Here is a 13577-nt window from a genome sequence, read left to right on the forward strand (position 1 = left end):
TAATCTAAACTCCTCCATAATGTGGTCAAATGAGTCATAATTCTTTTCATAAAATGATAAAAAATATTTATTTTGTCTCGTACTCATGAACTGTTTCAATCCATCTGTTACCTCTGGAATAAAACATGAAAAATTCCTGCTTTTATCCATGGCTAGATTTCACCTAGTGTGTCCTGTGAGCTGATCACTAGCCTAGACACTTTTCTGGACTTTTCAGTCCTATCTTGCCCCTATGGTATTTATGACAATAAATCCAATCCCCATGGGCTATGTATTACCAGGCTAAGTTAGCCAAGGCTATTGAGTCTGTGATCATATGCTGCACAGTACACTGCAGAAACATGTCAAACAGATCTGAATTTCAGCAGAGTGAAATAATTCATGCAGAGCCTGTGGTTAAAGTGAGTCCATCTATCCACAGAGTTTCATGGGTTGGCATATCCCATGGCAGTGGGCACAGTCCTCCTGCTCTCTTCCACTGATTGCCAACTCCCACAGCTCTTGATGTTTCTCCGTACTGGTTTATCATGTTCCACCTCTTTTGGGTACTCTCTAACTTCTCCAAAGAACCAGGTCAGAAAGGACTGTCATTTGGTGACACCAGTCCAGGTAATTTTAACTAGGAAGGGCTAAGGAAGAATCTCTGGAGCAACAACATCATCAGAGCTGCAAGTTCTGGTGGACAGTAGCACTTGGACCAATTAACTATTTTTTCTGGTGTAGATGCAGCTAGAAAAGTGTGAGTCCACTATCAATTCTTCTGGTGACAGACTCTGTGGTCTCACAATCCTCCTTCCCTGCATTTCTTCCTGCCCAACCTATGTACAGGTCGCCATACACAGTCTCACCAAAATTCTACGCAACAGCATTAGTCTCTACTGGACATATCCCCTGATTCATACTGAATCACATTTGACTTTTACGTGGTCTCACAGCAATGGTAACACACAGTGACACATGACAGACACTAAAATTCTTCTTCTCTGTCATTTCCAGCTGATGAGCACTGTATGTGAAGATGTTCTAGCCATTAGGCTCCAAGCACACCACATTTATGCTGACAATCTCCATCCCCTTTCAATCACTATAGTTGTTGATATTTTTTTCTTTCAGAGCCTGCACATGGAAGTGTAAAGTAATAATATACTTGAAGTCCACTTTTCAGTGCCAGGGATAGCATGCTAATAGTCATTATCAAAAGGAAGAGGAAAGACATCCAAACCAAATTTCAATTGTCTTTTTTCCCCTGCATCTTCATTTCATTTCTATTTTCTGGTTTGGTAAGAAATGGGAAAATCAAGACAGTTTCCTGCATTATATCTTATCCTGGTGGTCTCATAAAAGACTGTTGGTATTACTGTAAGTCACGGCTAAATGTCTATCTCCATCATAGTGCTTAAATCTATGTCCATTTATTTATGCTCTTGTACACAAATCTTGTGTGGCTATACACATATTGTACATAATAATACACAAACATACACATATGAACAATCTGTTCTGGTTGAAAAACTGGAAAAGCTGAAAGTTGAAGAAGAAAGTTAACAGGGACAGCAGCTGTAAAACCTGGCAAACTTCTGTGAGGAGCTTGTTATGAGTGATCAAAGAAGTGCAGGAAAAAGTTTCAGGGCAAGGAAGGAGCATGGCAGGATAATCTGGATGGGATTCAGCACTGGGATATCTACCTACATGAATTCTAGACTACTCATGTAGAAAAGTAATTTGTACATTGATCCTGGTTCACAATAAAAGCCCCAGCAACGATGACGGAAAGTAAACCTATCAAATTTGAACAGACTTCTTCTGGTAAGAAAAAAAGTCACTGCAATACTGAGCGAGCCCTAGGTCGAGGTGCAGGTGTAAGGTTACCTACCTGAGATTTTCCCATGACTGGAGCATCATTATCCATCCTTAGCCAGCCATTCAGTCCATCTCTGAAGAGAGTGATGCTGTGCCAGTTCCCCAGTTTGATTTTGTTTTCACTTGTTATGACTGCAACTCCAGTGCCACAGTTAAACCTGGTAGTTGTAGACAGAGGGCAAGGTGACAATTTCTCACCAAGGAAATCCAGAGCATTTTTACACTTCTGAATATTCCCTTGTCTTCTGGGAACTTCTCTGTTTCTTAGTGTGTATTAACAGGCAATAGGAAAATTAGACTGGAGCTCTAAGTATGATCTGTTTCAGTTTTCAAATTTTACCATCACTCATGGAGAATGTTTTGCATTTTCCAGCTATATCAAGTGCATTGCAAAGGTTTTTCATAGCTGAAGTTGTTTCAAAACACAAGGTATTACAATGTGAGTTCCTGATATCACAGTAATTTCTGGGGAATTTCGCTAGCTGCCTGGCAAAAGGTAGTGCTGTATTAATAACACTGGAGCTCCATACAAAACTCCAAGTCTTTCAGAGCAGACTGACAAGGAGACCTCCAGCAGAGTCTGTGTGGAGCTGACCATGTACAACACGTCATTTTCTCTGACTATAGTTCAGTGCAGGAGGTGAACAGAAACAGAGCCCTAGCAAGCCCCACTTCAGCTTTTCCACTTTCTAAGGACTCGGTCTTCCAAATAAAGAGACCCTTGAGAGACTTGTCCACACACTTCGTATCAATGGCAGTGCAAGAAATGCTCTCCCTCATCACATAAAAAAAGCCTGCATCTTCTGTCCAAACAAGGGAAATCGAACAAAAGATCCATTCCCTTTGCTGGCTTGATATCCTTTACTGTACTACATGATCTGCAACTCCTTTTTCTGAGAGGCAAAAACACTGAGTATGCACTGCCCCTAAGAAAACTGATCATTCTACCTTTACATCAAGGTCTGAGTCAGACCAGTTCAACAGGACATATGTTCATATAGTGAATAAAGATTAGAGAAGGAAATATGTAAGAACTGTACAGTGAAGCAATGCTATCCAATTTATGCATGGTGCAGGACAGAAGTCAGAGACAGGACATTTATTCATCATCTGAAGTTCTCCAAGAGCCAGCAATGTCCTCTTCTCTTTACATCAGGTTTAGAGTGGAGATGGGCCTACTGGAAATCAATCTTTTACCTGAACTGAACGCTCCTTCGGATGATTGCCAGTGACATAAAATCACCACGGCCATGTTCATTTTCCCCACAGTAGAGTAGCAAACCATCTTCTGATTCAGCCTGCAATGACAGCATCAACATGAAAAATCAAAGACTAAGCCTCACAGTGACAGATAAATGTAAGTAGCACCGGGGGAATTTTCTCCAGAAAAGGAGCTTTTAACTTGTAAAAATATGCTTGATTCATTATGAATCCTGCCTAAGTAAAGCCTAAGACACACTGTCTTAATGCTTATATGGTTTGAGAATATCTCTTCCATATACACTGTTATACTATCAGATCTACCAACAGCTAGAAAGGATTAGAAGCTGTCAGACATGTCCCATTTGAGATCTCTAAGTATGGAGTCTAGCCAGCACATCCTAGCAAGACTGTGAAGTATAGAGACATGAGACTTGTCACATGTGAATACACATACCCTACTTCACACGTTCAGTGAATGTGATGCTTTATCTGTATATACATAGCAACAGATGCAGTGGATTTTCACTGCTACCCTACATTTTGAGTTGATTAATTGCCAGAAGAGAGTTAGAACACCATGTGAGGCAGCAGGCCACTGCTGTTTCACAACAGGCTTGTACCTGGGCTGAGATGCTGGCTAGGCTGCCTTGCAGGGGTTGTAACTGAGAGCTCATCGACAACTGCTGCCTTCTCGACAGGCAGCCCTGTTCGCTCTGTCCTAATTTGGACAATAACAGACACAAACACTGCAGCTAGATTACCCAATTAATTTGCATTCCGTGAATGTGAAGAGAGATCTCTATCTATCTTCAGGGATGAAGCTTATATAGAGGCTCAAAACAGTTGTATTGTAAACTATACTGCTATACTAAGCAAAGTTAGTATTCTGTTGTCCACAATATGACAGTATGGGGTGGGAGTGCAATGATCCTTAAGGGTTCTTCTAATCTAATCCATTCTCTGATTCTGTGAATCTATGAATATCAGAATAAGGAAATCCAAAGCTCCCAAGAGAACTTGGAATTGCTTAAACTTACCCTGAATTCAAGGGTAATTTGAAATGTCTGATAGGAGTTTTTCAGTGGTTCAAAGGTAATATATGAGTAGCCATAGAACTGAGGATATTGAATAGTAATATCTGAAAAGCAATGACAGAAACATGTGGTTTAGCAATTTTCTACCAGTATAAAAATTGATACACATATTTAGCACTAGATAACATTAGGTGAAAATGCAAGGTTGCATTTCTCCAGAGACAGCCATCAGGCAGCAGCAGTGAACAACCAGTCAACCTATTGCCTTGTCCTTCCACCATCTCTCACAATTCTTCTACTCTCAAGAAACTGGTGAAACTGAAAAAAAGCAGGATACTTTAGGTCAAATACTGCTCATCAGTCAATCAGTGACTTTGGTGGAACATTCTGAAGAGATTTTCATCTTTGTTTCAGGAGACAGAATCCATCTATGCATTTATCTTCACCTAAGAAGCCATCTAATACACAGACGGCACAGGATTTTTCTGTTTTATAAAGCTTATCTGGGTAATGTGCAATGAGCCAGGCTCCATGATGTGTTGCTCATGGTCACTCCATAGCTGCCATATCCAGCAACCAGAAAGCCCTTGGGTAGCTGCTAGGAGACCCCAGTGCCTTCCTCCAGCCAGCTCAGAGCAGAATGCTCAGGGAGGGATGGGGAGAGGAAAGTTCCTGCATCTCCCATTCCGTCGGTGCAGCATTAACCCTCCATATTGCTCATAGGATGGTGTCATCAGCCCTTGCCCTTTATCTCATATCAGACCAACATTCCAGCTTCAGTACAGAAAACTAGAAGGAAAGGGGGAAGTCTTATGCTACCTTTGCAGCTCATTTTCTGAAGAAACACTGAGGACAGATGCAGTTTCAGGTCTGAATTTTTGACACAGATATAAGTCTAATAAGGTAAGAAGGATGAAGAGTCTTAGGAATAAGACTCTTTGCTGTTTGAATACTGAGTGGATTTTTCTTGGGTATTTGGAGCTGGATACAACTCTCAGAGCTTCTCTGTTATTAAGGCAAACAAATAAAACACATCTGAGACTGAAGTGGATGCTTTGCAGCAGAGAAGCAGACTTGCCTCACTGATGGGTAGTGACAGGCCACTCCAGCCAGCACTGGGTCTGGGCAGACCCAGGAACAATGCACAAGTAGGAGCCTCTTCCTTTCTCCCTGCTGCATAGCCTCACCTCTCACTTTGCCCAGTTTCTGGCATTCGTCTGGACCCTTGATCATCAAAGCAACAGATGAATAATTCCAGAGGAGGAAAAAAAAAAAAAGACTGACTCACTGGATAATCAGTTCCTGTCAAGGCTGGCAAAAAGGAGAGTCTGCTCGCAGAGTCAAAGGGGGATGAGTGCCCCAGCTGAGGCCTGGATACCATGGCTGGACCCTGCCAGGTCTGGGTGCCTCCCATCATGCCTGGCTTCTACATCCTTCCAATCCCAAATAAAGGAGTAGGATTAATCTGCCCCACACAGTATTAGGTATCTACATTTATTTTTCCCAGCTTTATTAATGAGTTACTCCTTCAAACATAGTTAAGGAAAGAGAAGAAACTAGGGGACTGATGTATGAACAGAATCGTGGAAGCTTCTGCTTCCCCTAGGGACCTTTTAATCCCAGCCTGATAGTTCAAAAAATGTACCTTTGTTGTTTTACCACACAGCTGCTCCTTGCCTCAGACAAACAAAACTAGAAATCCCCTTCCAGCTGGTCTAAAAACCTGGGCTACAGCCAGGTCCTGCTGAATGTGCGACTGCACAGAGGCTTCACACATTTGGTTGGCCAACCTTGAGGGGACACCTGTTAGTAAGGCACTGAAGAAGCACAGCCCTACATACTGGCAGACAAGGAGCTCTGCACCCAGAAACATACCTTCTGTGCACATCTCCCCTCCTTTCCCCAAGTTGCAGTGGCAGCGTGAGCCTCCTTGGTCATAGTCATTTACACAAAAGCTGTCTGCAGAACAGATGGTCTCATCACAGGACAGATCAAAGAGACGTGGGGCAGAGGACATGGTGCCCCTTCTTGTGGACCTGGTTGTTGTCACCCTGGCTGTGGTGGAAGGTCGCGTGGTGGTGGGAGTTGAAGTGGTAGGCTCAGAAGTGGTTGTAAGGACTCGTGACAGCAGCCTGGAGCTAGACCCTGGCGTGACCTTGGTTTCCACCAGAAATTTCCTGTTGCCTCCTTTGATAGCAGGAAGTGGTCTGAGCTGAAGTGAAAGAAGAAAACACAAATGAGTAAAATCTAATTTGGACACAGACATGACAATGACATTTTCCAAGACACAGACCTGAAGTAACAAACCCATTCTCACTAAGGAAAAAGAAATTCTATTACTGTATCTGAGCAAGTAATACCAATATGATGAGATTAGAAACTTGAAAACATTAAGACTTAAAAGAAAACAGATATGTCAAAGTGGAATCTTGAAATTTACCTCTTCTATGTAGATGTCATAGTCTGAGTCATCCACATCAAATCCATCATCATCACCAGTGACCGTTTCTGTGATATAACGATGTCCATAACTTCCACTTCCTAACTCCTCAGAACCTGAAAAAACACAACTGGTGTACTCAGTTCATACATTTTTTTTCCTCTCCACATACAGCAGCTCAGATCTTACCTTTCCTGACACAGAACAATGAAATCAGAAGCAGATCACAGAAGTTCATTCAGTACAGGCAATGCACGTGTCAGCCTCAAGATGGGACAGGTTCCACAAGTGATACATACACCATTTAAACCAAAAAAAGTCCTTCATGGAGTCACTTACTGTTTTTCCTTAACTGAACAAGAAAAGCTCACTATGCGCACTGCAAACTGACTTTGCCTATCATTTCCTCAGTAGAATGGCCCTGAATGTTTTTCAGCATGTTACACACTATAAAGCGATATTGGTCTTAGATTGAACCTTTCCTTTTTATAAATATTCCATCACTTGTTCATCCCACTGTCAACCAAATAACCTGAAGTGCCCAGGAGGTGCAGCTAGGTAGGACTTTTGTGGCACATTCTGCTTTATCTGCCTCCACTGGCTCCAACACTTTCGAGGTTAACACTGTATGCGTACCTGTAGGCTCTTCTTAAAATGCAATTTGGCACCTGGTAAAAAGAAAGGCACATTCTTCTCAAGTGCCTCTGCTTCTCCTTATAGTGCTGAGCAGCACAGAGAACTCCAAGCTGCGAACTGCCAATTTAAGCAATAAGATGATCCCTGCAAAAGATAACTGTGTTTTTCTGTGAAAACACAGTGAATCTACTAAAACATTGCTTTTTAGCTATGAAAATTTACTAGAAGGCATGAAGAAATACAGTAAGGGTAACTGCATAACTACTGGTCCTGGTCACTCTGGTAAGGTTAAGCACATAAAACATGTGGTAAGTAGAGAAACAGTGGATATCATACATCAGTTTTCCCACATAATATGCTGCAGTCACTTAAGAACAGCACAGGTAATCCTGACTTTGCAAACCCTCTGTAAGGCTACATGTGCTCATTTATTTTGGCAGTCCCAGGTTCCTGTACTTTCCTGCAGGTTAGCAGGTCCTTCCCACCACAACAGACAGAGGCTCAAAAGTCCTGTGGGGCCAGCAGTCTGCACGAAGGAGACTTGGCAGCCTAGAGATACCAGAGAACCACTTGGTGGTAGTGAGAGCTTCACTGCCACCTCTGAGCAACCTGAAGCTAAGGTGAAATACACGACCCATAAGGTTTAATGGACAGCTATGAAATCGAGCATGTGTGCACAAGATAAAAGCACTGGCTGGCTCATTGGCCACCCCACCATATGCTCCTGGGGTGCTGCTTATCAATGGAGTTCACATGGCACACTGACACACGGAAAAATCAGAAGCAAATGAGTGGTGGTAATGAGGCACACACATTTCCAAACAAAACAGACCAGGATAGAATATGTATAAGCCTCTCCACTCTAACTTTCATAGCTAATCATATGTAAATAATACAATTCAACTGTATATTAAGTTGAGTTACTCAGCATGGAGTTTTACTAATGGATGTAAGCAGAGAACAGATAGCTTTATGGTTGGTTATGAGATGAGGAAAATTGTACAAAATACAGATTATTTTTGCTAGTGACAGTGACAGCACAGGCAGAGGATAATAACTGGAGAAACAGCCTACACATTTACAAACTGGTCCCAACCCTGAATTCATTGTGGAAAAAAAAAAGGGTATTAGCAAAATGTGGCCACAACTTCATATTCCCAGTATTCACGTGAATAGTCACTAAGATTAATTGCCACCTCCAGATAATTTTACTCTAGGAAGGAAGGCTGGCTACTTCTCTTCCATCCATCCATTACTGCATCAGAATATTTTTCTTTGGCAAAAGCAATTTTCTGTGACATGTACTTCTACAAAAGAATGTCAATGCACACAAGCCTTGTAAAAGTGACTTGTGGTTTACTGGAAATTGTACTAATGAAGCAGAGCCCAGCATTAACTCAGCTGTCAGAAAATGCACCAGTTTTCTGCTTGCTGGAATGCTCTTCCTTTTAAGTTAGGTCTGTAATATTACTTCTTGCTCTTAGAATTATATTGCTCATATTGTTTATATTTGAGAACATCTTCTAATGGATGAAACCATAAATTATCTAAGAGTAACAGAAGTAATAAAACTTAGTTGGGGGGAAAAAAAGGAAAAATCACACATTACTGATCAATCATGTGTCACAAAAATCTAATCAGTACTGAATGTAATACACAAACTCAACTTTATAACTTAGAGGGTATAAACTATAAAATAAACACCTGCTACAGTCTAAGTTCTGCCACATTTTTTCTCTTCCCAAGCAAGCTTTCTGTTAGCTTAATGCATATAGTTTCAGTAAGGATAGTAGAGATGAAGTAATACAGAGAATGAGGTATTCTTATATTGATTTGTAGGAAAAAAATTGGTCTTAGTTTTGCATTCTAATATGTAGTAGATTTGCTCATGTGCATCATACATGATTTTAATGCTATTCTGTTTCACACAAATGCAACTCTCTTGAGTGTATTTTTATCTTACTGGCATAAGTAGCCATCAATGCTCAATGAGACATGGCCACTTAAACATGGTTCTCCGAGCAGAAGGTGTGACACTTTCATCCAGCAAAACTAGATGTTCCATGCTTTTCCAACAGAGGAGCCTGTGATATGGCATGTACACACTATTTTAAACCAGCCAACGATTCCTTTTAAGCTATTTGAGCTGGTACAACACTTAGATCCTGGAGAGAGCAAAGGAGGAATGGCTTATTGTGGCTAACAGAACAGATTGCTTTGAGGCCCTTCTTCAAAGGTCTTCAAGATGTAATCTTGACTTCACCAGGAAAAGTGTAATTACAGAAGGTGCCCTGATGTCCACAGGTCTCTGTATGGCCTAAAATTCCCTTTCTCGATCTTACAGTTCCATGTAAGGTTCAGATGGCACATACTTCATTACTCTACCTGCCAAAGTGTGAGTAGTTTTGGCAACACAGGGAAGACAATGAAGTTTGCATCTAACTACATCTGCATGCATACAGGTGATGGAATATTCACCTAAATGATTAGACACTATCAAACATCCACTGGCTTCTCGGTCACTATACTCTGTCTTACATTTGGTGTTAACTTGGTGTAGCATGACACTCTCAGGTGACATGATGCAACAAAACTATGCAGCGAACAGAAAGCAGAGAAGCCAACAGAACTTGCTGCAGCAAACGCCCTGTGTTAGCCCATCTTTTAAGAGCACCACACAGATTTGGTGGAGAACTCACCTCACAATGGGTGGCAAACCAGGGATAATAAAGCAAAGCAGTCCACTGCAAATGCCAAAAAACAAACAAACATACAAACAAAAAACCTCCAGAAATTAAATGTATGCTGTATTACTTTATACCAGTGTGTCAGTGATCAAGATGAAGCCCGTTTAAGACTCTCTATCAGGTCTTATAATTCTGTTTTCTAATTAATTGGAAAACATGTGGGGGTCCTGAACTTAAGACAGCCTCTTTCGAAGTAATCAGGGATTAAGCTATATCAAAGGTATATTTTTTAAAATACCAGAAAGCTACACAAACCTCTGTTTTACTAATTAGGTAATCAGGACCACCAGTACTCTGACCAGAAGAAGGCAGGAAATAGGCCAGAGAGGGTAGGATGAATCTAAGTGGTAACAGACTGATCATGCAGAAGATCTCAAAGGTCTCAGTCCTAAATACATTAGGGCATTTTTTATCCGAGGTTTATTCCTGTCAGTGACCCAGAGTTAAGCATGGAGTATTGTTCTTGCTTTTTGTTGCCGTTTATATAACAGGAACAGCAAATGCAAATGTGGCCTTTGTAAAACCTTTGGAGATCTCTGAAAAGCAGTTCTGCAGAAAACATTCTCCATCTGCTATCTCCAAGACACATCACCATCACTTCCATCAATGTCTGGGCCCAAGGGACTGCTCCTTTCCTGCCCCAAGCCTCAGCAGGCACATCCACTCTCTGTGCAGAATAAACACTTGTGCCAATGCCTTTTTCAGCACAAGTCAGAGCATACAGATGCCCTCATTTGTGAGAAGCTAGGTGCTGATGGCCAGGCCCGGAGGAAGGGATGTACCCAGATTAAGCAGCCACTTCTGTCACGTTAGCCATGGAGACAAGTAGGAGGGTATTTTTAACAGAAGGTACTTCCTCTGTCAGTCTAGCAAAGCCCAAGGCCAGTGACCTTCCAGGCACAGTGCAAACACCATCTGTTTCCCCAGGAGATTAAGGGTATTTAAGTGATGCAGGTGAGGACAATTTGTTTGTTTGTTTGATTACTTGGGACAGTTCATTGCTTTTGTTGTTACTAAAGTTGATATGTGAAAACTTCTGTTTTCAAGCAAACTGTCCATCACGTTTTGAAAGATCTGATGGAGCAAAAGCCCCAACAACCATGTAAGTGAAACACCTGTAATCCGCGTCTGCAATTCAGAAAGAAAAAAAAAAATAAAAAAAAAGATTTATTACATCATTTCCTTCTATAAAAAAACTAAACCAAATTACAAATACATGCAGACCTTTGGGGAAACTTGCCCTCTCTTTCCTCCCTGGAAATGGATCAGTATAATATAGAACAAACATGCAATTTTTTACTAGGTAAGTGGGCAACAGCTGATAACCAAGGCCATATGCTGTACTTGCAAGGATCTTGGGAGGTCTGTCACATTAGGTGATACAGTCAGCATTTCTTCAGAGAAGCATTTTAGCAAACAAAGACAACCATTTCATATGCTGACCTGAGTCAGGAGTACTGCAAATCCAGCCACTTTTCTAATAAAAATAAGACAATTACACATGAGAATGAGATAAGCCCCAGCAGATAGTGTGGGCTCAGTATCTGTGGGACTCACTACTGTCTCAGCCTAATTTCAAAGAATTATAATAGTCTCTAAACCATGCAACATAGACTATGTGAGGTGTATTTTGCAGTAATGCTGGGAATTCACTTTTCACTTAAAGTAAGTATCAGAATGTTATTATTTTAAAACAAGCATTAAAATGCAGGTTATAGATTCATAGATTCATAAAGCTCTGCATTTTTAAAATTTATACACAGTAAGGATCTGAGCACCAATACTTATATGAACAAAGCACCTAGAGATTGTATGGATTTCTGCCAGCTAAGATAATTCACGTATTTCTGAGTAATAATACCCTGGCTGTCAGAAAATAGCACCACATATCTGGGGCATGCTTCACTGTGTATGTAGGAGGACAGTTACAATGAAGGTAGTCACTCCTGAGATGGGTACCCTGAAAAGCAAAGATACTCCAGTTTCAGACATACTGTCTGTCTGTCACCCTTCCAGCAGCCATAGGTAACTAAGAACTGTCTGCTGGCACTTTGAGAGATTAAAGCATCTGGTGTCATCTGAGATGCATTATGGTACTAGAGGTATCACCAGAGGACTGAATGTGTATGGGAGAGGTATGAGAGGCTGAGACAGACAAAAACCAGCTGGTGTAATCCAGAGGACCTCAGATACACTGAATGTCTATACCTGAAAAACTGAACTGAATGATCAGCTAGGCCAAAGGTAACTATTGCCTTTCTGGTTAAAGGAAGGGGGAAGGTATTTTAGTAGCTGAAGATACATAACATGAAGTAGGAATTTGCAGAAGCTTAGCTTTCCTAGTAATACGTAAGGTACTCATATATCTGGTTAGCATCACACCAGTGTGACACAGACATCATGTACTAAAGCTAAATGAGAGTTTTATTCTCAGTCAAACTCCTATTTCCTGAAAGACACAGAATTTATTTCTAAAGGTGCATACCTTTTGTCACCTTTGAACACCGCTGCTCACCATGAAAAAGCTGGTTGTTGCGAAGACTGCTACCCAGAAGAAGAGAGCATGGTTTTTCAGGTGTATGTGGAAGTCTACTTGCAAAGTCAGTTCTGGAAACCAACACCAGATGGGCCAAGTAACCAGATTTGTATTCTCCATTGTATGTGCAGGGCTAGATGTAGATGTAGCACAGAAAAAGCAGTGGCTCTGGGGTATGAAGGTCTCCCTCAAGCGCTGCCAGCCCTGCAGTGCAATAGACCAACCTCCCGACCACTGCTTCATCCATATGCCTACTAACAAATTCTTTCTGAGCCTATTCAGAGAGCTGTGCAACATTCAAGTGCAGTAATTATTCAGATCTGATCAAGACACACCTGTCATGTTCATATCCATTCTCTCATGAATCTCTCCAGAGATTGGTGTTTATGTACAGTAGATGTGAATTCAACTCCAACTGATAAGATCGTTGTTTAAGAGTTGTCTTACCAGTCTCTGTAGAACAAATGGCTTCCAGTTTTAAAACTTTTGAGGAGAAAGTACCTTTCTTAGAGTACTACAGTAGTAAGTACAGTATAAAGACTACTCCACCCTTATTAGCATTGTCTTTTCTGACTATAGAACGTAGACACTCCCATCGGGGGTAAACAGGATACTGAGGAGTATGTAAGCAAGGCTGAGGCACAAGAAGCTGAACAAGGCCAAGAAATCCCACAGCGCATTACACCTTCTTGATTTTTATGAATGTTTTCTTCAGAAGTTAGATTTAAAGTTCAGCTGACACAACAAACATCATGCAAATTGTTCAAGAGATTCGAAGTATAGCAGATGGATGAAAACTGACTTATGAGATCAGAGAAGACGGTTTTCAGAAGGTTTTCAAGATAAGGAAGCAAACTAAAAATAAATCCTTATTGGGTTAAATTGATCATTGAAAAGATGGTCCACATCTCTGCAGCATGCTAATTGTGCTCAACATCCTACTTGAATATCAGCTGTAGTATTCCACCTGTTAATTAAAGATGATCTCATGTGAGGAAAGACAAAAATCAGTCTTGTAGGTTGTTTTTATAGTTCTATAATCTACTAAAACTGCCTGCAAGCATTTTATCTTTTTTCCTAGTGTTCTACCCCTTGTGAAAGCCTTCAGAACTGGGTTTTTA

The 13577-nt window shown here is 41.1% G+C and overlaps 2 protein-coding genes across 5 annotated transcripts in view; one reads left to right on the forward strand and one right to left on the reverse strand.

Moving 5' to 3' along the window:
- LOC136050809 (leukemia inhibitory factor receptor-like) overlaps positions 1 to 13577 on the forward strand; it is a 177837-nt gene that overhangs the window by 93775 nt on the left and 70485 nt on the right. The window lies entirely within an intron of this gene.
- The window catches only part of EGFLAM (EGF like, fibronectin type III and laminin G domains), a 75865-nt gene that overhangs the window by 24972 nt on the left and 37316 nt on the right, over positions 1 to 13577 (reverse strand). For both annotated transcript variants that reach the window (XM_065739930.1, XM_065739929.1), the window contains exons 8-12: positions 6538 to 6653; positions 5973 to 6309; positions 4101 to 4201; positions 3058 to 3158; positions 1874 to 2018 (exon numbers count right to left, since the gene is read on the reverse strand). In XM_065739930.1, coding sequence (XP_065596002.1) covers positions 1874 to 2018; positions 3058 to 3158; positions 4101 to 4201; positions 5973 to 6309; positions 6538 to 6653 — 800 coding nt within the window. The remainder of the gene's footprint in view (positions 1 to 1873; positions 2019 to 3057; positions 3159 to 4100; positions 4202 to 5972; positions 6310 to 6537; positions 6654 to 13577) is intronic.

This window comes from Cyrtonyx montezumae, unplaced genomic scaffold (assembly GCF_038088225.1).
Source record: "Cyrtonyx montezumae isolate F1298 unplaced genomic scaffold, pur_monq_1.0 scaffold_25, whole genome shotgun sequence".
Lineage (NCBI taxonomy): Eukaryota > Metazoa > Chordata > Aves > Galliformes > Odontophoridae > Cyrtonyx > Cyrtonyx montezumae.